At 47.2% G+C, this 21571-nt stretch overlaps 1 protein-coding gene and 1 pseudogene across 5 annotated transcripts in view; both read right to left on the bottom strand.

The window, feature by feature from the left end:
- The window catches only part of GNPTG (N-acetylglucosamine-1-phosphate transferase subunit gamma), a 27376-nt gene extending 5805 nt beyond the window's left edge, over positions 1 to 21571 (bottom strand). For 2 of the 5 annotated variants that reach the window (XM_012441852.3, XM_064362287.1), the window contains exons 1-2: positions 21226 to 21293; positions 59 to 226 (exon numbers count right to left, since the gene is read on the bottom strand). In XM_012441852.3, coding sequence (XP_012297275.1) covers positions 59 to 118 — 60 coding nt within the window. In that variant the 5' untranslated portion in view covers positions 119 to 226; positions 21226 to 21293. Of the gene's footprint in view, positions 1 to 58; positions 1336 to 21225; positions 21294 to 21377; positions 21436 to 21519 lie in introns of those variants that run through there. The other 3 variants (XM_012441851.3, XM_064362288.1, XM_064362286.1) reach the window with 3 other exon arrangements.
- Positions 19652 to 20591, bottom strand: LOC105709775 (large ribosomal subunit protein eL34-like; annotated as a pseudogene).

Genomic DNA, 21571 nt, shown 5'->3' with positions numbered 1-21571 from the left:
ATTATAAAGTACCTTGAGACATAAAAATCAAAAACCACCATATTTACAGGAAACTTACATGATAGGCAAAGCCCGGGATGAGATGGAAGTTCATAGTCATAAACAGGTTGGAAAACATGGTCTAGGCACGGCAGCTCACACCTGTCATCCCAGCACTTTGGGAGGCCCAGGCAGGCAGATCATGAGGTCAGGAGATCCAGAGCATCCTGGCTAACATGGTGAAACCCTGTCTCGATTAAAAATACAGAAATTAGCTGGGCGTGGTGGTACGCACCTAGTTCCAGCTCCTTGGGAGGCTGAGGCTGGACCATCACTTGAACCCGGGAGGCAGAGGTTGCAGTGAGCGGACATCTCGCCATTGCACTCCAGCCTGGCAACAAGCAAGACTCTGTCTCATGTATGTTAAATCTTTCAATCCGTAAACATGGGTTATCAGACGGAGTCTCACTCTGGAAAGATTTAATGTTTTACGCTGACAGTATTACCCAAAGTCATCTGCAAGTTCAGTGCGATCCCTGTCAAAATCCCCATGACAGTTTTTGCAGAAATAGAAAAAAGCATCCTAAAATTCACATGGCGCCTCAGAGGACCCCAAACAATTGAACAACCTTGAAAAAGAAGAACAAAGTTGAAGGACTCATACATACTGAGTTCAAAAGTTACTTCAAAGCTGTCATGATCAAAACTGTGGTCCTGGCGTAAAGGCTGGCATAGAAACCCGTGGAAGACGACAGAGGGCCTGGGAAAAAACCTGAACAGACAGTTAAATGGTGTAACAAGGGTGCCCAGACCCTTCGACACGGAAAGGACAAGCTCTTCAGCAGAGTGCTGGGGAAACTGTACGCCCATGCGGAGACTGCAGGTGGACCTTCCCTTTACACCATGTACAACAAGAAGCTCAAATGGATCTAAGACCTAAACATGAGCTAAAGCTAGAAAACTCTTCACACTCCGTAATGCTGGATTTGGCCACGATTGCTCGGCTCTCACACCAAAAGCACGGGCAACAAGAGGAAAACAGAGACTTCATCAAAATAAAAAGCATCCGTGTATCAAACGACCTCATTGGCCAGGTGCAGTGGTTCACGCCTGTCATCACAGTACTCTGGGAGGCTGAGACGGGCAGGTCACGTGAGCTCAGGAGTTCGAGACCAGCCTGGCCAACATGGCGAAACCCCGTCTCTACTAAGTAAAAATTAGCCAGGCATAGTGGCGCATGTCTGCAATCCCAGTTACTTGCGAGGCTGAGGCAGGAGAATCTCTTGAGCCTGAGAGGCGGAGGTTGTAGTGAGCCATGACTGCACCACGCACTCCAGCCTTGGTGACAGAGCGAGACTCCATGTCAAAAAAAAAAAAAAAAAAAAGCAAAGAATTGAACAGACACTTCTCCAAAGACCACTTAGAAACCGACCATAAGCAACCGAAAAGATGCTACATCACTGATAATTAGGGAATGCAAATTAAAACAACCCTAAGGTACCCCTTCACACCCATCAGGATGGCTGTTAGCAAAAACAGCATAGATATTTGAACCCTCGTGCAATGCTGGCTGGGGAATGGGACAGCCACGATGCGAACAGTCTGGGGCCCCTCAACAAGCTAAACATGGCATTCTTACAAGACTCCGCAAATCTCTTGGAAATTGGAAGCAGAGACTCAAACACCTATGCACGTGTTCAAAGCAGCCTATTCACAGCTGAAGGGTGGAAGCCCCCACAGTGTCCATAAACGGATGGCAGGTAGGTAATAGATGCTCCGTCCTTGCAATGGGACTGTCCTGAGCCTTAAAAGGAAGGACGCACGGACACAGCGTCCACCCTGGATGGACCCTGGGGACGCTGCGCTCAGAGGAGAAAATCAGACGCAAAAGCTGCACACAGTATGAGTCACTTGTGTCACGTCTCTCCAACAGCCATGTTCAGAAACAGCAGAGCGGTGGGTGCACGGGCCGGGTAGTGGGGCAGCTGGGGGGCCGTTTGAAGGGGACGAAGGATCAGTTTATGATGACGGTTTCTGGAGTCGGATGGTGCTGACGGGTACCAGGGCAGCACAAAGCCGCAGAACCATGCATGACCGATGGCTGACGTGACACAGTTCATACTTTGCTTTTTCTTGCGGTGAAATATACATTAAAAAGCAGCACAAGAGCCAGAGGTGTGGGCGGAGCCGAGGCCGGCAGCGCGCACGGCCCTGGGGAAGAGGGGTGGGCAGCCTCTCGTCCCCCAGCCAGGCCAGCCACAGGCAGCGCTAGAGCGAGAGCGGGTATAAATCAAGGCCAGCGGCAACTCGTGAGTAAAAGAAGCCACCGCAGGCACAGCAAGACATGGGCCTTTCCTCTTCAACCAGAATCCCTGTTCCTGCAGCACGCTGACGAGTCGGGACCTGTAACGTGCTGCCCTCCGAGACTGGCTCTGGGGCTTGGGCCGTGGAGCAGGGAGGAGACCTGGCCCCCGGCCCCCAAAGGGTCTGCGCTGAAGCAGCACGTGCGCTGGTCTAGTGGCTGATGCTTCAGTGAGGCTGTTTTTCAGCTCTATTCAGTTTTACTGTATTAACAATAAAGTTGAAACACACACGAGGCGCTGGATGACCAGTCCCTGGGAATCTGGCTGGGCTGGGAGCCAGATGCCACCCTGGGGCCACCCTCAGTCTGGCCCTCCCCTCGAGAGGGCAGAGGCTAATGCCACTGAGGCCCCCGGGGTGCTGGCCCGACCTGGACTTCTGTTCCCTGACATTTGACTCATCCCTGGGGCTGTCCCCTTCCAAGACAAAGGGAGACCAAGATGGCCAGGCTGCCCTGCTCGGGGGATGACGGCTGTGGGTACAGGAAGGTCCTGGTCCTTCCTCATCAACTGCCGTCTGGGTGACCCCTACTCCCGGGCTCGCCACCATCCTCCCAGCCCGAGGGCTAGGACCTCCAACTCCACCCTGGCATGCCTGCTGACCTGCAGCTTGCGATTTGTGGGCTTGGCCCCGTCCAGTCTGGCCCCAAGCTCCTGCCCATGAGGCACTCAGCAGCCTTTGGAGCCCTCCCAGAAGCCCTGATGCACCCCTTGCCCATCTGCCACTCACACAGTCCCACTGGGAGGATGGTGGGTCAAGCGCCTGTGTCCATCAGGAACTCACGTTCCCAGGCCTGCCCCTGGCAGACACTGCGTGGAGACACCCCTGGAGGGCGATGGGCTCTGGGCTCAGCTCTGCACTCACAGGGCCACCGCTCAAACAGGATGGTGTGAGGGTGGCAGGGCCTGGCCCCGGCTCCCCAGCTGGGAGGAGGCCTCTACCTGGGTGCTGTCCACAGCTTCAGGGTGCTCCCGCCGGCCAGGGTACACCCTCCTGCAGAAGACGGTAACCACAAGCCCCCAAGAGCAGCAGTGCCCCAGGTCCTTGGCTCCTGGCCTGCACCAGAACCCTGGCCACAGCCCATCCCCTCTGCCCAGCCCTCAGGCCCCAGCAGCCTGCACTCCTGAGACAGAGGGGCCAGCCCCTCCCACAGGCATCCGCTGGCAGCCAGACCCAGGCTGGAGCCTCTACCCCTGCCGACGGGTTCCCCCTCTGCTCCTTATTCACCTTCACGACACCTGCAGGCTCTGTGCTCACAGCCTGCACGACCAGCACTCGTTGGCACCCTTGGTTCCTGCGCATCCAGATGGCTATACCACCAGCTGTCCCTGCGCCCAGGGCCGCAGCTCCTCAAGGCCCCATCAGCTTGGCTGGGCCCTGACTTCCTCATTGCCCCTCTGCCTGCTCAAGCCAAGGCAGGCAGGGAGGCATGCCCCCACACCCGCACGCCACATCTCTTGGTGACAATCCCATCTTGAGTGTGGTCCTCCCTCCCACTCTGCTCCCTGGCCTGACCCCAGTGCCCTGCCAACTTCCACAACCCCCACACCCCACCCCACCTAAAGCTTCACCAGGGACCTCACCCTCACCCTTGGGGTTCACGCACCCCCACTGATGAGTCTTGTGCCCACCATGACCCCCTCTCCAAGCCCCAGAAGTGCCTCATTGACCCAGCCTGCCTCTTGCAACTCAGCTGGGCTCTGGGCTTCCCAGCCTGGTGGGAGACCCACTTTCCATAGCTTCTCTAGCCACAATCCTGGAGCCACTCCGCTGCTCCCCAGATCCAGGCCCCTGCCAGAGCCCCGGGGTCCCGGCCAGCTGGCCGCTCCCTCCTACCACCAGAGCTCCCTCCTGGCTGGTGTCCTGAGCTCTGGCAGGACCATCACACTGGCCGCACCCCACCCCCTCCATGCCACAGCAGGACACCGGCTCCAAATCACAGACCTACCAAGTTCTGCCCCTCCTGTGGCTCCCGACTCATCTGGTGGAGGCCTGGCCCAGCCCCACCAGCATCAGCCCTGGCAAGCCCACCCCTTCCTCTTATGTGGCAGAGGCTCTTCTGCTGGGACATCCTGAGCCCTAGGCCGCAATTACCACGGTCCCCGAGTTTCTCAGCATGATGGTTCTGCTCAGCTCATTCCACAGGCCACACTCCCACCCACTGGGCACAATCCCTTCACATGTTTATGCTGAAGGAGTGCTACATCTAAGAGAGGAAAAACACTTAGAATATACACGCCTGACCCCACAGATGCACGAAAAAATGATCTGGAGAAAAACACCATCAACAAAACAAAACAAGACTGGGAAACAAACGTGCCACTTAGATCCAAAGGTGGGGAGAGAGCTTCCAGATTAAACACTAATGAGGCGTAATGAACCCGCACGTGTGAGCCCTGATGCCCCGATTTGGGGACGGGAGTGGGGAACACTGTAAAAGGCACTCTTTTTTACATTTTTTTTTTTTTTGAGACAAGTTCTCACTCTGTCGCCCAGACCGGAGTGCAGTTGTGTGAACTCGGCTCACTGCAACCTTTACCACCTGGTGGGTTCCTCGGCCTCCCAAGTAGCTGGGAGTACAAGTGCTCACCACCATGCCTGGCTAATTTTTTTTTGTTTTAGTGCGGTCGGCGGGGGGCGGGTTTCATATGTTGGCCAGGCTGGTCTTGAACTCCTGGGCTCAAGCGATCCTCACACCTCAGCCTCCCGAGTAGCTGAGGCCACAAGCACGCACTACGGCGTCACAGGAAGCACGGGGTGCCTGGGTGGGGATTTTTTGGGGGGGAGAACTCTTCAGCATTTCCGTAGGCTCCGGAAGTTTCCCCACGACTGTCCTGTGGCGCCTGAATGTGCTTTGCCAGACTTTGTGCTGTCATCGTACCTGCGCTGAATTGTCTTGGCCCCCATCCCGACCACTAAGGTGTAATTCAGTCAATGGATTCAGGACATGGTAAATAATAAACTAGTACTGTCACAAAATAAACCCAAACAAACCCAAAAAACCTTAAGCCCACGACCCCCGCAGACACTAACCCATATTTTCTGAGGCACATACCACAGAGACATCCCACTATTAACATCATTTTCCATACAGACCCCATGAACTGAAAAACATGCAGCTCTCACACTACCCTATACACCAACGAACAGTACTGCCCACGGTTACTCCCCACGTACCTTAAACTATGCCCTTCAGAAAATACACTTATAATAATAAAAAGCAATAAATTAAATTTCAAGCTTACATTAGAGCCTCCCACTACTTATTCTAACACTCATTAAGTTAATGTAGCTTAATATTTAAAGCAAGACACTGAAAATGTCTAGATGGGTGAACATCACCCCATAAACACATAGGTTTGGTCCTAGCCTTTCTATTAGCTCTCAGTGAAATTACACATGCAAGCATCCACAGCCCTGTGAAAATGCCCTCTAGATCACCACGAGGAGCGAGTATCAAGCACGCACACGTGCAGCTCAAAACACTTTGCTTAGCCACGCCCCCACGGAAACAGCAGTGACAAACTTTAGCAATGAACGAAAGTTCAACTAAGTTACACTGATCATAAGAGTTGGTCAATTTCGTGCCAGCCACCGCGGCCATACGATTGACTCAAGTTAGTAGGGCCCGGCGTAAAGAGCGTTTAAGATTTTACACCAAATAAAGCTAACCTGTAACTAAGTCGTAGAAAACTCCAGTTACAGTAAAATACTTTACGAAAGTGGCTTTAATACTCTGCATACACTATAGCTAAGGCACAAACTGGGGTTAGATACCCCACTATGCTTAGCCCTAAACTTCAGTAACTTAATTAACAAAATTATTCGCCAGAACACTACAAGCTATAGCTTGAAACTCAAAGGACCTGGCGGTGCTTTGCATCCGTCTAGAGGAGCCTGTTCTATAATCGATACACCCCGATAAACCTTACCACCTCTTGCCATCAGTCTGTATACCGCCATCTTCAGCAAACTCCTTAAAGACTGTAAAGTAAGCAGAAGTATCATCATAAAAACGTTAGGTCAAGGTGCAGCCAATGACGTGGAAAGAAATGGGCTACATTTTCGAAATCAGAAAACTACACACGATAGCCTTTATGAAACCTAAAGGCCCAAGGTGGATTTAGCAGTAAATCAAGAATAGAGAGCTTGATTGAAACAAGGCCATTAAGCACGCACACACCGCCCGTCACCTCCTCAAACATCACATAAAAGTACATTAACAGTAAGCCACTGCACACTGATATAGAGGGGATAAGTCGTAACATGGTAAGCGTACTGGAAAGTGCGCTTGGACGAACCAAAGTGTAGCTTAAGTTAAAGCAACCGGCTTACACCCGGAAGATCTCACAACAAATGACCGCTCTGAGCCAACTCTAGCCCTAACCCCATACAATTATATTACTTAAACACAACAACTAAATCATTTACCTATTATAAAAGTATAGGAGATAGAAATTATATTTCAGGCGCAATAGACATAGTACCGTAAGGGAAAGACAAAACACTAATAAAGCACAATAAAGCAAAGACAAGTCCTTACACCTGCTGCATAATGAATTAACCAGAAATAACCTTATACAGAGAACTTCAACAACGCCCCCGAAACCAAGCGAGCTACCCAAGGACAGCTAAAAGAGCACACCCATCTATGTGGCAAAATAGTGGGAAAATCTATGGGTAGTGGCGACAAACCTACCGAGCCTGGTGATAGCTGCTTGTCCAAGACAGAATCTTAGTTCAACCTTAAATTTACTTATAGAACCATTTAATCCTCCCGTAAATTTAACTGTTAGTCTAAAGAGGGACAGCTCTTTGGACCCTAGGAAATAACCTTCATATAGAGTAAAATATCCCACCACCATAGTTGGCCTAGAAGTAGCCATCAATAAGAAAGCGTTTAAGCTCAACATCCACTTTCCCTTAATTTTACTCATTACACTGAACCCCTAAAACACATTGGACTAATCTATTACTTAATAGAAGCAATAATGTTAGTGTAAGTAACATGAAACTGTTCTCCCCGCATAAGCTTATCTCAGACGAAACAACTACTGTTAGCTAACAGCCCAGTCATGATATACCACAGCTTAATTAACCCATTAAATGAACTGTTAACCCAACACAGGCATGCACCCAGGAAAGATTAAAAGAAGTAAAAGGAACTCGGCAAACTCTAACCTCGCCTGTTTACCAAAAACATCACCTGTAGCATCATCAGTATTAGAGGCACTGCCCGCCCAGTGACACGTTTAACGGCCGCGGTACCCTGACTGTGCAAAGGCAGCATAATCACTTGTTCTCTAAATAGAGACTTGTATGAATGGCCACACGAGGGTTTAACTGTCTCCTACTTTTAATCAGTGAAATTGACCTATCCGTGAAGAGGCGGATAGGACCAAATAAGACGAGAAGACCCCATGGAGCTTCAGTTTAATAATAAAAACAAACATTCTAAATACCCACAGGCACTAGCCCACTGTCAATGTATTATAAATTTTGGTTGGGGTGACCTCGGAGTATAACACAGCCCCCGAAAAACATACACCAAGACCTCACCAGTCTAAGTAATCCACAATTATTGACCCAATAACTTGATCAACGGACCGAGTTACCCTAGGGATAACAGCGCAATCCTATTTTAGAGTCCATATCGACAGTAGGGTTTACGACCTCGATGTTGGATCAAGACATCCTAATGGTGCAGCCGCTATTAAGGGTTCGTTTGTCCAACGATTAAAGTCTTACGTGATCTGAGTTCAGACCGGAGAAATCCAGGTCGTTTCTATCTATTAAATATTCCTCCCAGTACGAAAGGACAAGAGAAATGGGGCCCACTTCACAAAGTGCCCTTACAAATTAGATGATTATAATCTTAATCTCACAAATTATTACCCCTACCCAAGAACAGGGCTCATTAAGATGGCAGAGCCCGGTAATTGCATAAAACTTAAAACTTCACGATCAGAGGTTCAACTCCTCTTCTTAACAAAGTGTTTATAGCTAACTTACTCCTACTAGTTATTCCCGCTCTAATCGCCATAGCATTTTTAACACTCATAGAGCGAAAAATCTTAGGCTATATGCAATTCCGCAAAGGCCCTAACATTGTAGGCCCTTATGGATTGCTTCAACCAATTGCAGATGCAATAAAACTCTTTACAAAAGAACCCCTACTATCCACCACATCCGCCACAACCCTATACGTAACTGCCCCAACCTGGCCCTCTCCATCGCGCTCCTCATATGAACTCCCGTCCCCATACCACACCCCTAATTAACTTCAACCTAGGCCTCCTATTTATACTAGCCACATCAAGCCTAGCCGTCGACTCAATCCTATGATCTGGATGAGCATCCAACTCAAACTACGCCTTAATCGGAGCACTGCGAGCCGTGGCCCAAACAATCTCACATGAAGTCACTCTGGCTATCATCCTGCTATCTAGCCTATTAATAAGCGGCTCATTTAACTTGCACTCACTCACTGTAACACAAGAACACTCCTGACTCCTACTCCCATGACGACCCTAGCTATAATATGATTTATTTCCACATGAGCAGAAACCAACCGAGCCCCTTTCGATCTAACAGAAGGCGAATCAGAGCTAGTTTCAGGTTTTAATGTTGAATATGCTGCAGGCTCATCTGCCCTCTTCTTTATAGCAGAATACATAAACATTATTATAATAATGCCCTAACTACTACTATTTTCCTAGCAACATCCCACAACATAACCACACCAGAACTCTACACAATTAACTTTATAACCAAAGCCCTTCTACTAACTTCCCTATTTTTACGAATCCGAACAGCCTATCCCCGGTTCCGATATGACCAACTAATACGCCTTCTATGAAAAAAATTCTTACCACTTACACTAGCGCTAGGCATGTGGTATATTTCAATGCCTATCCTAACATCCGGTATCCCACCCCAAACATAAGAAATACGTCGGACAAAAGAATTACTTTGATAGAGTAAATCACAGAGGTTTAAATCCTCTTATTTCTAGAGTTATAGGAATTGAACCCGTATCTGAGAACTCAAAACTCTCCGTGCTATCTATTACACCATATTCTAAACAGTAAGGTCAGCTAAATAAGCCATCGGGCCCATACCCCGAAAATGTTGGTTTAATCCTTCCCGTACTAACATTAATCCTCTAGCCTATCTCATTATCTCCTTCACTATCCTAATGGGAACTATAATCACAATGCTAAGCTCACACTGATTTCTCATCTGAATAGGCTTAGAACTAAACATATTAGCCATCGTACCAATTCTAGCCAAGAACACGAGCCCCCGCTCCACAGAAGCATCCAGTAAATATTTCTTGATACAAGCAACTGCATCCATAATTCTCCTAATAGCCATCTTCCTCAACAACCTATTTTCCGGACAATGAACAATTAACCCATCCTTTAGTAAAATTTTATCCACAATAGTATTAATTGCCCTAGTGATAAACTAGGAATAGCCCCCTTCACTTCTGACTTCCAGAGGTGACCCACGGCATTCCCCTAATCCCTGCCATGCTTATTCTCACAAATATATCAATCATTCTTCAAAACTTCCCGCCAATAAACTTAAATACCCTCTTAATAATCTCAATTTTATCAATTATAATTGGCAGCTGAGGGGGACTTAATCAAACACAACTACGTAAAATCCTAGCCTACTGCTCACTCACTCACATAGGATGAATAATAGCAGTACTATACCACGACCCAAACATCACTATTCTAAGTCTACCCATCTACATCTTCCTAACAATCTCTACGTTTATAATCTTCTATTTAAATTCAAATCTAACAACCCTCTCACTATCACACTCCTGAAATAAACTCACATGAATAATGCCCATAATTCCACTAATAATAATATCCTTAGGAGGCCTGCCCCCACTAACAGGCTCTTCTCCCAAATGGGCTATTACACAAGAACTTACAAGAAATGACCACCTCATTTTTCCCCTCACTATAGCCATACTGACACTAATACATTTATATTTCTACATACGACTAACATACTCCATCTCAATAACAGTATTTCCCACATCCAACAATACAAAAGTCAGCTGACAGCTAAAGTACACGAAACCAGCACCACTACTTCCCCCGCTCATAGTATCCTCCGCCTCTCTTCTGCCCGTCACACCACTGACACTAATAGCATAGAAATTTAGGTTAATAAGACCAAGAGCCTTCAAAGCCCTTAGTAAGTAAATTTTACTTAATTTCTGCATTACTATGAGGACTGCAAAACTCTATTTTGCATCAACTGAACGCAAATCAACTACTTTAATTAAGCTAAGCCCTTCCGAGATTGATGGGACTTTAACCTACGAAGATTTAGTTAACAGCTAAACAGCCTAATCAGCTGGCTTCAATCTACTTCTCCCGCCTCAGGGAAAAAAGGCAGGAGAAGCCCCGGCAGAACTGAAGCTGCTGCTTTGAATTTGCAATTCAATGTGATAATCGCTCGGAGCTGGTAACAGGAGGGCTATTCCTCTGTCTTCAGATTTAGTCTAATGCTTACTCAGCCATTTCAGCCCTCGTACCCATGTTCATAAACCGCTGACTATTTTCAACCAACCATAAAGACATCGGAACACTATGTCCACTATTTGGCGCATGGGTAGGGGCAGTAGGAACAGCCCTAAGCCTTCTAATTCGAGCGGAGCTGGGTCAACCAGGAAGTCTAATAGAAGACGACCATGTTTATAATGTTATTGTTACCTCCCACGCATTCATTATAATGTTCTTTATAGTAATACCAATTATAATGGGAGGATTTGGAAACTGACTAGTCCCCCTAATAATTGGTGCCCCTGACACAGCATTTCCTCAAATAAATAACATGAGCTTCTGACTCCTACCCCCATCTCTACTCCCACTTGCATCCTCAGCTCTAGAAGCCGGTGCAGGGACCGGCTGAACAGTTTACCCGCCCTTAGCAGGAGATATATCACACCCAGGAGCCTCTGTAGACTTAACTATTTTCTCACCTCATCTAGCAGGCGTTTCTTCAATTCTGGGAGCTATTAACTTTATTACAACAATTATGAATATAAAGCCCCCAGCCATAGCCCAGTATCAAACAGCCCCCTTTGTCTGATCCGTCCTCATCACAGCAGTTCTACTCCTCTCCCTTCCAGTTCTATCTAGCCGCCGGAATCACTATACTACCCACTGACCGCAACCTTAACACCACTTTCTTCGACCCTGCTGGTGGCGGCGACCCCATTCTATATCAACACCTATGTTGATTTTTTGGGCACCCCGAAGTATATATCCTTACTCTACCAGGCTTCGGAATAATTTCACATATCGTAACATACTACTCTAATAAAAAGGAGCCGTTGGGGTATATAGGGATAGTCTGAGCCACAATGTCCGTTGGTTTTCTAGGATTTATCGTATGAGCGCACCATATAGTCACAGTAGGAACAGATGTTGATACACGTGCATACTTCACATCAGCTACTATAATTACTGCTATCCCCACTGGAGTAAAAGTCTTCAGCTGACTAGCTACGCCGCACGGCGGCAACATTAAATGATCTCCCGCAATGCTATGGGCTCTAGGCTTTATTTTCCTCTTTACTGTAGGTGGGTTAACAGGAATCGTGCAGCCAACTCATCATTAGATACTGTCCTACACGACACATACTACGTAGTAGCCCACTTCCACTACGTCTTATCAATGGGGGCAGTATTCGCTATTATGGGTGGCTTTATGCACTGATTCCCACTATTCTCGGGTTACACGCTTGACCAGACCTATGCTAAAATCCACTTTACCATCATATTCGTGGGTGTAAATTTAACCTTCTTTCCACAGCATTTCCTTGGCCTATCCGGAATACCTCGACGATATTCAGATTACCCTGACGCATATACCACATGAAACATTATTTCATCTGTAGGCTCATTCATCTCCCTAACAGCAGTAATTCTAATAATCTTTATAATTTGGGAAGCCTTCTCCTCAAAACGAAAAGTTTCAACCATTGAAAACTATCTACAAACCTAGAGTGACTTTACGGCTGCCCTCCTCCTCATCACACATTTGAAGAGTCCACTTATGTAAAAACTCTAGCCGACAAAGGAAGGATTTGAACCCCCAAACACTGGTTTCAAGCCAATCCCATAGACCCTGACTTTCAATAAGATATTAGTAAAATAATTACATACCTTTGTCAGACCGAAATCTATGTATCTTAGTCGAAACACCAGCTCAACTAGGCTTACGAAACGCTACGTCCCTATTATAGAAGAACTTACAGCTTTTCACGACCACGCCCTTATAATTATTTTCCTAATTAGCTCGCTAGTCCTATACATTATTTCCCTAATACTTACTACAAAATTAACCCACACCAGCACCATAAACGCCCAAGAAAATCGAAATAGTCTGCACTATCCTGCCCATCATCCTCATTATGATTGCCCTCCCATCCCTACGTATTCTTTACATAACAGACGAATTTAACAACCCTACCTTACCCTTACAGCAACTGGCCACCAATGATACTGAAGCTAAGAGTACTCAGATTATGAAGACTTAGTCTTTGACTCTTCTATTATACCAACATATTTCCTCGGGCCCGGTGAATTCCGACTTCTTGAAGTAGATAACCGAACGACCCTGCCGACAGAAGCAGATATTCGCACACTAATTACATCACAAGACGTCTTACACTCGTGAGCCGTCCCATCATTGGGCGTTAAAACAGACGCAGTCCCCGGACGCTTAAATCAAGCTGTACTAGCCTCTATACGCCCAGGCCTAGTTTATGGGCAATGCTCAGAAATTTGCGGGTCAAACCACAGCTTCATGCCTATAGTTCTAGAATCTATTTCCAAGACTTCGCAGGATGAGCCTCATACTCACACACTGTATCACTGTAAAGCTACCTAGCATTAGCCTTTTAAGTTAAAGACTGAGAGAAGCCCTCTCTCTACAGTGACTGCCTCCACTAGATATTTCACCATGACCAATGGTGACTTCATCTATAGTTGCAACCCTATTCTATTTTACTCAATTAAAGATGCTGAATGTTACTTTCCATGTTACCCCATCATCAAAACCAATTAAAACACAAAAACATAAAACAACCTGAGAACTAAAATGAACCAAAATCTATTCACCTCTTTCAACATCCCAATAATTTTAGGAATTCCCCCAGTAGTATTAATCATTTTACTTCCTACCACACTAATTATACCCTCTAACAACCTCATCAACAACCGACTCTCCTCTCTTCAACAATGACTAATTCAGCTCACACTAACACAAATAACAATAGTCCATACCATTAAAGGACGAACCCGATCCCTCACACTTTTAGCCCTAATTTCCTTCATCGCCCTAAATAGGCTTCTTGGACTTACACCTTACGCATTTACACCAACTACTCAGCTGTCAATAAACCTAGGCATGGCAGTCCCCCTGTGAGCAGCAACCGCGCTTATAGGACTTCGATTCAAAACAAGAGCACCCCTTGCCCATTTCTTACCCCAAGGAACACCTATTCCACTCATCCCAATACTAACTGTTATTGAAACAGTCAGCCTATGCATCCAACCAAGAGCACTAGCCGTATGGTTAACAGCCAGTACTACAGCAGGCCACCTATTAATGCACCTACTGGGAGACACTGCACTAACCCTTATATCAATCCACCTCTTCTTCCACAATCACTATCGTTACTATTATTCTATTGATTACTCTAGAATTAGGTGTGGCCCTAACTCAAGCCTACGTCTTTACTCTTCTAGTGAGCCTCTACCCGCACGATAATTCATAATGACACACCAAACACACGCCTACCACATGGTAAACCCAAGTCCCTGACCACTAACAGGAGCCCCGTCAGCCTTCCTACTGACCTCTGGCCTAATCATATGATTCCGTTTCTATTATACTCTCCTTCTTACCGCAGGACTACTAGCCAGCGCAGTAACAGTATTTCAATGATGACGTGATGTTGTTCGAGAGGGCACATACCAAGGCCATCACACCCCACCCGTACAAAAAGGTCTCCGATACGGAATAGTCCTATTTATTATCTCAGAGATCTTCTTTTCTGCTGGTTTCTTCTGAGCATTCTACCACTCCAGCCTAGCCCCCACTCCACAAACAGGGGGGCATTGACCCCCTACAGGTATCCTGCCCCTTAACCCAACAGAAGTGCCACTCCTAAACACGGCTGTTCTACTCGCATCAGGAGTCACAATTTCCTGAGCACATCACAGCTTAGTAGAAGCTGACGAGAAGAATCAGCCCAAGCGCTAGCCGTAACCACTGCACTAGGAATCTACCTTACCTACCTACAAATATCAGAATACTCTGAAACCTCTTTCGCTATTTCCGACGGAGTCTGTGGCCGCACATGCTTTATGGCTACAGGCTTTCACGGCCTTCACGTCAGTACTGGAACCACCTTCCTCGCCACATGCTACATCCGCCAGCAATTCTACCACTTCACATCCAGCCACCACTTCGGCTTTGAAGCCGCCGCATGACACTGGCATTTTGTAGCTGTAGTATGACTGTTCCTCTATATTTCTATTTACTGATGAGGATCTTGCTCCCTTAGTATGAACAGTACCATTGACTTCCAATCAGTGGGTCTCCATAGACTCGAGAGAGAGTAATTAACCTGGCTTTAACCCTAGCGACTAACATCCTGCCAGCCTTACTACTGATTACCATCACATTTTGACTCCCGCAATTAAATATATATGCAGAAAAGCATAGTCCCTACGAATGCGGGTTTGATCCTACGACCTCTGCCCGCCTACCTTTTTCTATAAAATTCTTCTTAGTTGCCATCACATTTCTTCTGTTTGACCTAGAAATTGCCCGACTGCTACCTCTTCCCTGAGCAACCCAAACAAATAACCTCATATTAACAATTAATAGAATTTTCGTCCTACTAGTTATCCTAGTGCTGGGGTTGGCCTGTGAATGAACTCAAAAGGGTTTAGAATGAGTTGAGTTGGTATATAGTTTAATCAAAACAAATGATTTCGACTCATTAGATTATGATGAATCATATTTACCAACTGCGTTTCATGTACACTGATGTTACACTGGCATATTTTATATCCCTACTGGGATTATTAACCTACCCATCCCATCTAACATCATCCCTACTACGCCTGGAAGGTATAACATTATCATTATTCATTACGGCTGCACTCACGACTCTAAACATGCACCTAACATGAATATATACGGTACCTATTCTCCTCCCAGCACTGGCCGCGTGGGAAGCTGCGGTGGGCCAAGCTTTATTAGTCCTAACCTCTAACTTATACGGCCTAGACTATGTGCAGAACCTAATATGAATTAACATGATAACCTGCAGCCTGTCCATTAGTGCCTTTACCCTCATATCCCTATATATACCGAAGAGTTCATGCAACTTATCACTACATTTTTTCTCAGACCCACTAACATCACCTCTCCTAGCCCTGACGGCCTGACTATTACCGCTAATAATCCTAGCCACACAACAACACCTCTACAACAACCCCCTTCCACGAAAAAACTAATCCTACAAATTTCACTAATCGTAACAACAGCCACAGAACTAATTCTGTTTTACATCCTATTTGAAACCACCTTAATCCCCACCCTAATGCTTACCGCCCGCTGAGGGTACCAACCAGAAGGCCTTAACGCCGGCTCACACTTCCTATTCTACACACTAGCTGGACCTCTTCCACTACTTACTACACTTCTCTATCACTTAAGCGGCTTAGGACCCTTAAATACACTGACAATAATAGTTTATACCAAGGAAACACTACTCTCCTGGACCAACAATGTTATATGATTGGGTTGCATCATAGCCTTTATAGTTAAAATACCCCTACGCGGACTTCGCCTATGGCTCCCTAAGGCCCATGTTGAAGCCCCAGTTGCCGGCTCAATAGTGCCTGCAGCAGTCCTACTAAAGCCAGGCGGCTACGGCATAATACGAATTACCCCTGTCCTTAACCCCCAACAGAAAAAGTAGGCTACCCTTTTCTTATTTTATCACCATGAGGCGTAGTTATGACAAGTCCTATCTGCTCACGACAGGCTGACCTAAAATCACTCATTGCCTACTCTTCCGTTAGCCACACAGCACTTGTTATTCTAGCTGTCCTCATTCAAGCCCCCTGAAGCTTTACCGGTGCAATAATCCTAACAATCGCCCGCGGGCTTACCTCATCCCTATTATTTTGCTTAGCAAACTCAAACTACGAACGAATCCACAGCCGAACCACAATAGTCACCCGAGGCCTCCAAACACTATTCCCATTACCAGCCCTCTGATGGCTCCCAGCAAACCTTGCCAACCTCGCCAACCTCGCCTTACCTCCAACCATCAACCTAATAGGGGAGCTATTTACAATTTTGGCTTCCTTCTCCTGATCTAACTTCACTGTTATATTCACAGGATTCAACATACTAATTACAGCCCTACACTCTCTACACATATTCACTTCAACGCAACGGGGACCATTAACATACAGTACTAGCAATGTAAACCCCTATTTACACGAGAAAACACTAATACTCATACATATAGCACCAATCCTCCTCCTCACCCTAGACCCCAAAACAATCATAGGTTTGACACCCTGTAGCTATAGTTTAATAGAAACATTAGATTGTGAATCTAATAATAGAAGTCCACAACTTCGTGACTACCGAGAAAGCATGCAAGAACTGCTAACTCATGCCAGCAGGCCTAACAGCCTGGCCTTCTCAACTTTTAAAGGGTAACAGTTATCCACTGGTCTTAGGAACCAAAAATATTGGTGCAACTCCAAACAAAAGTAAAAATGCACTCTTCCCTCCTCCTAATAACACTAATCCCCCTACTGCCACCCATCATAATCACCTTAATTAACCCCCACAAAAACTTTTTATACCCGCATTATGTAAAACTAGCTATCATTTACGCCTTTGTCATTAGCATCTTATCCATAACAGTATTTATTTTTACAGGCCAAGAATCAATAATCTCAAACTGACATTGAGTAACAATTCAAACTACGAATTATCAATAAACTTTAAACTAGACTTCTTTTCCATAATATTTACCCCCGTAGCATTATTCGTCACCTGATCAACTGCAGAATTCTCAAGATGATACATAAGCTCAGATCCAAACATTAATCAATTCCTCAAGTATTTACTTATTTTTCTTGTCACAATACTAATTCTAATCACCGCTAACAACCTACTTCAACTTTTCATCGGATGAGCAGGAATAGGCATTACATCCTTCCTACTAATTAGCTGATGGCATGGCCGAGCAGACGCTAACACAGCAGGCCTACAAGCAATCCGTTCTAATCGCAGTGGAGACAGCGGCTTTATCCTAGCAATAGCATGGTTTTTCCTATACTCCAACTCATGAGACTTCCGACAAATATTTATCCTCAACTCTATCTCAGACTCCTTCCCCCTAATAAGTCTCCTTCTAGCAGCAACAGGAAAATCAGCCCAGTTTGGCCTTCACCCATGACTACCCTCCGCCATAGAAGGACCCACTCCAGTCTCAGCGTTACTCCACTCTAGTCCAACAGCTGTGGCAGGGATTTTCCTAATTATCCGCTTCCACCCCCCGATCGAAAATAACCCATTCACTCAAACGCTCATTTTATCACCAGGGGCTATCACCACCCTATTTACAGCAATCTGTGCTCTCACACAAGATGATCTAAAAAAGATTGTAGCCTTCTCAGCCTCAAGCCAGCTAGGTCTAATAACAGTAACAACTGGCATCAACCAACCACATCTAGCCTTTCTCCGTATCTGCACCCACGCCTTTTTGAAGGCCATGCTATTTCTATCTGCAGGGTCTATTATCCACAGCCTCAACAATGAACAAGACATTCGAAAAACAGGAGGCCTATTTAAACTCTACCATTTACTGCCTCCTCCCTTGTCATTGGCAGCTTTGCTGCATACTGTTTTCTTTCCAGGACCTTCACCTCCGAAAAGTCGTGGTCCCCTTACCCAAGGAGTGCTCCTCTCCTCCTGAAGGGGTTCGGTGGGTTACTGTGCTCTTACTCAGTGGCCTGCCCTCCTTCCCAGCTCCTTGGGACGGGTGGTGTTCCAACTCCAGCACTTCAGGCCCCGTGGAAGCCACCATCCCATGGCTTCTTAGCTGCAGGGAAGGGAGCCTAACCCCACGTGCACCATCACGCCCAGCCACGCAACAAAAAACCTTAACAAGATTTGCCTGGAGTGAAAGTCCGTGAAACCTACAAACAAGATTCAGCATCATCTGATCCTCTTTACCTCCTGATCTCTAACTACCCCAGCTGAAGGCCCTGTGGCCACTCCCTGTCCTGGATCCCTTTCCCCAAACAGCGACAGCTTCACTCCCTTTTCTCCTTTAGCTTTTGGCTCAAGTGTCACTTCTTACTTTTCCTGACTGCCCAATTTAAAAGCAATCCTCAGCCAAGGCAAGAGGATCGCTTGAGGCTGGGAGTTTGGGACCAGCCAGGGCAACACAGTGAGACCTTCTTCTCTATAAAAACACTTAAAATTTGCAGGGCATGGTGGTATGCACCTGTAGTCTCAGCTACTCAGGAAGCTGAGGTGGGTGGACTGCTCCAGCCCAGGAGTTCAAGGGGTGCACTACTGCACTCCAGCCCAAGTGAGAGAGCAAGACCCCATCTCTAAAAAAAATAAAAATAAGGCCTGGCACGGTGGCTCACGCCTGTAATCCCAGCACTTTGGGGGTCGAGGCAGGCGGATCATAAGGTCAAGAGATTGAGACCATCCTGGCCAAAATGGTGAAACCCCGTCTCTACCAAAAATCCAAAAAAAAAAAAAAAATTAGCTGGGTGGGGTGGCACACGCCTGTAGTCCCAGCTACTTGGGAGACTGAGGCAGGAGAACAGCTTGAGCCCAGGAGGTGGAGAATGCAGTGAGCTGAGATCGCACCACTGCAATACAGCCTAGCGACAGAGCAAGACTCTGTCACAAAAAATAAAGAAAAAATAATAAAAGCAATTTCCAAAACAGTAATACACACACACTCCCTCCCTCCTCTGCCTCACATATCCGCGTGGCATTTTTCATCATTGAGCATTCTATTTATTTTTTCTTTGGCAGAGTCTCACTCTGTCACCCAGGCTGGAGTGCAGTGGTGTGATCTCAGCTCACTGCAACCTCCGCCTCCCAGGTTCAAGGGATTCTCCTGCCTCAGCCTCCTGAGTAGCTGGGACTACACGCACCCACCACCATGCCCAGCTGATTTTTGTATTTTCGGTAGAGACAGTTTCACCATATTGGCCAGGCTGGTCTCGAACTCCTGATCTTGTGATCTGTCCGCCTGGGCCTCCCAAACTGCTGGGATTACAGGCGTAAGCCACCGCGCCCAGCCTCATTCAGTGTTTAAAAGGCATCATATACTCGTGACCCAACAAATTCACTTCTGAAACACTGCCTTGGGAAACCACTCACATGAGGGCGAACAAAGGCATCCACACGGCATGTTCTCGACAGCACTATTTCTAATGTCAAAAAAGAAAAAAAAGAAACCTAACTACAATAGTTGCCCATCGGGAAATGCAGTGCCATCCTATTTCGTACTGGGCACCAAAGAATGAAGAACTATATCACCAACATGAAGAGTCCCAAGACATACAGCGAGTGACAACGACAAATCAGCCAAATATGCAGTATAACTTTTTAAAACGACCAAGATTACAAAAAAACGACACGTTTTCCAGTTGCATATGTATGCACGTAAAAGCTCAGAAACGCGTCTGCAAAGTCACCAGATCATTAACAGCAACTACCTCTTGGAAAGGAAGGACTATGTCTAAAGATAACTATTTTTTCTTAAGTCTTTTCATTTTTATTGCTCAAACAAGTTTCATTTTTAATTTAGCTTTCTGACTCTGTGCTTGCGCCTTCAACATTTTCACAACGATTTTCTGCTCCTCGATAAGGAAAGCACGCTTGGTCCTGTCACGAACACATTTAGCACACACGGAACCACCATAGGCCCTGCTGACATGTTTGTTTTGGACAGTCTCATAAGAACTTTAGGTCTTACAGCACGAACCCCTCGAAGCCTGCCTGGGCACACGCCACATGCAGATTTTGGTGTTTTCCCAAACTTCTTGGTATAAAGGTAAACAATTCTATTACCAGGGGTCCGGGACAGCCTAGTTTTGTTAGAGGCGGTATTGTAGGAAGTATGTCAAACGCTGGACCATTCTGAGTGCCTGCACTCAACGTCCCCAGAAGAGCTTTTTTTTTCTTTTTTTTGAGACAAGAGTCTCACTCTGTTACCTAGGCTGGAGTGCAGTGGCGTGTTGCGATCTCGGCTCACTGCAACCTCTGCCTCCCAGGTTCAAGCGATTCTCCTGCCTCGGCGTCCCAAACAGCTGGGACTACTGGCGCCCACCACCACGCCCGGCTAATGTTTTTTTTTTTTTTTTTTTGTATTTTTAGTAGAGACGGGGTTTCACTATATGGGCCAGGCTGCTCTCGAACTCCTGACCTTGTGATCCGCCCGCTTCGGCCTCCAAAAGCGCTGGGATTACAGGCGCGAGCCACTGCGCCCGGCTTGGAAATAACTTAATTCGGTACAAGAAACTCTGGTAGATTCTCTCGCACTTCAACATTAATTTTATAAGGTTGACGAACCAATGCTTGAGACTCCAGGCCGTAACTCTCAGGGTCCCTCATGCATTCTCCTTTGTTATCGCTTTACCTGCCAACTAGAGAGCTTTCCCCGGTCCCTCGCGCAGGCTCCGAGCGCTGACCCACCCACCGCGGTCGGCACCCAGGACGGCCCCCTGCTCCCCGCGGCCACCCCCACGCTCGCGGACAGCGCCCCTCACTCACCAGACACGGGGGAAGGATCCCTCTTGGCCTGGAGGCGACTGGCCTGGGGCAAGAACGGGTTGTTCACCCTACGGGAGGCAGCGAGGTCAGCGGGGAACCGGCCCGGGCCGCCCGCCGCCCACAACGAACCGCCCGCCAGAGAGGCTGCTCACCCGAACGTGTTGGGCTCCTCTACCACCTTCATCTTCGCGGCACCTGCTGGCGCGGGCCCTACGGGGAACGAGACAGTGAGCGGGGAGGCCGGGGTGCGGAGCGCGCGCGGGGCCGGGGGATGCGAGCGGCCGGGCCACTCACCACGCGCAGAGAACCCGAGGAGCAGCAAGACGCGCGCCAGCCCCGCCGCCAT

Source organism: Aotus nancymaae, unplaced genomic scaffold, assembly GCF_030222135.1.
Source record: "Aotus nancymaae isolate 86718 unplaced genomic scaffold, 86718_ANA_hifiasm-v0.15.2.pri h1tg000049l, whole genome shotgun sequence".
NCBI classification, from domain to species: Eukaryota; Metazoa; Chordata; class Mammalia; order Primates; family Aotidae; genus Aotus; species Aotus nancymaae.
Note: the sequence above shows the minus strand (reverse complement) of the source record. Positions and strands in the feature narration are given on the sequence as shown.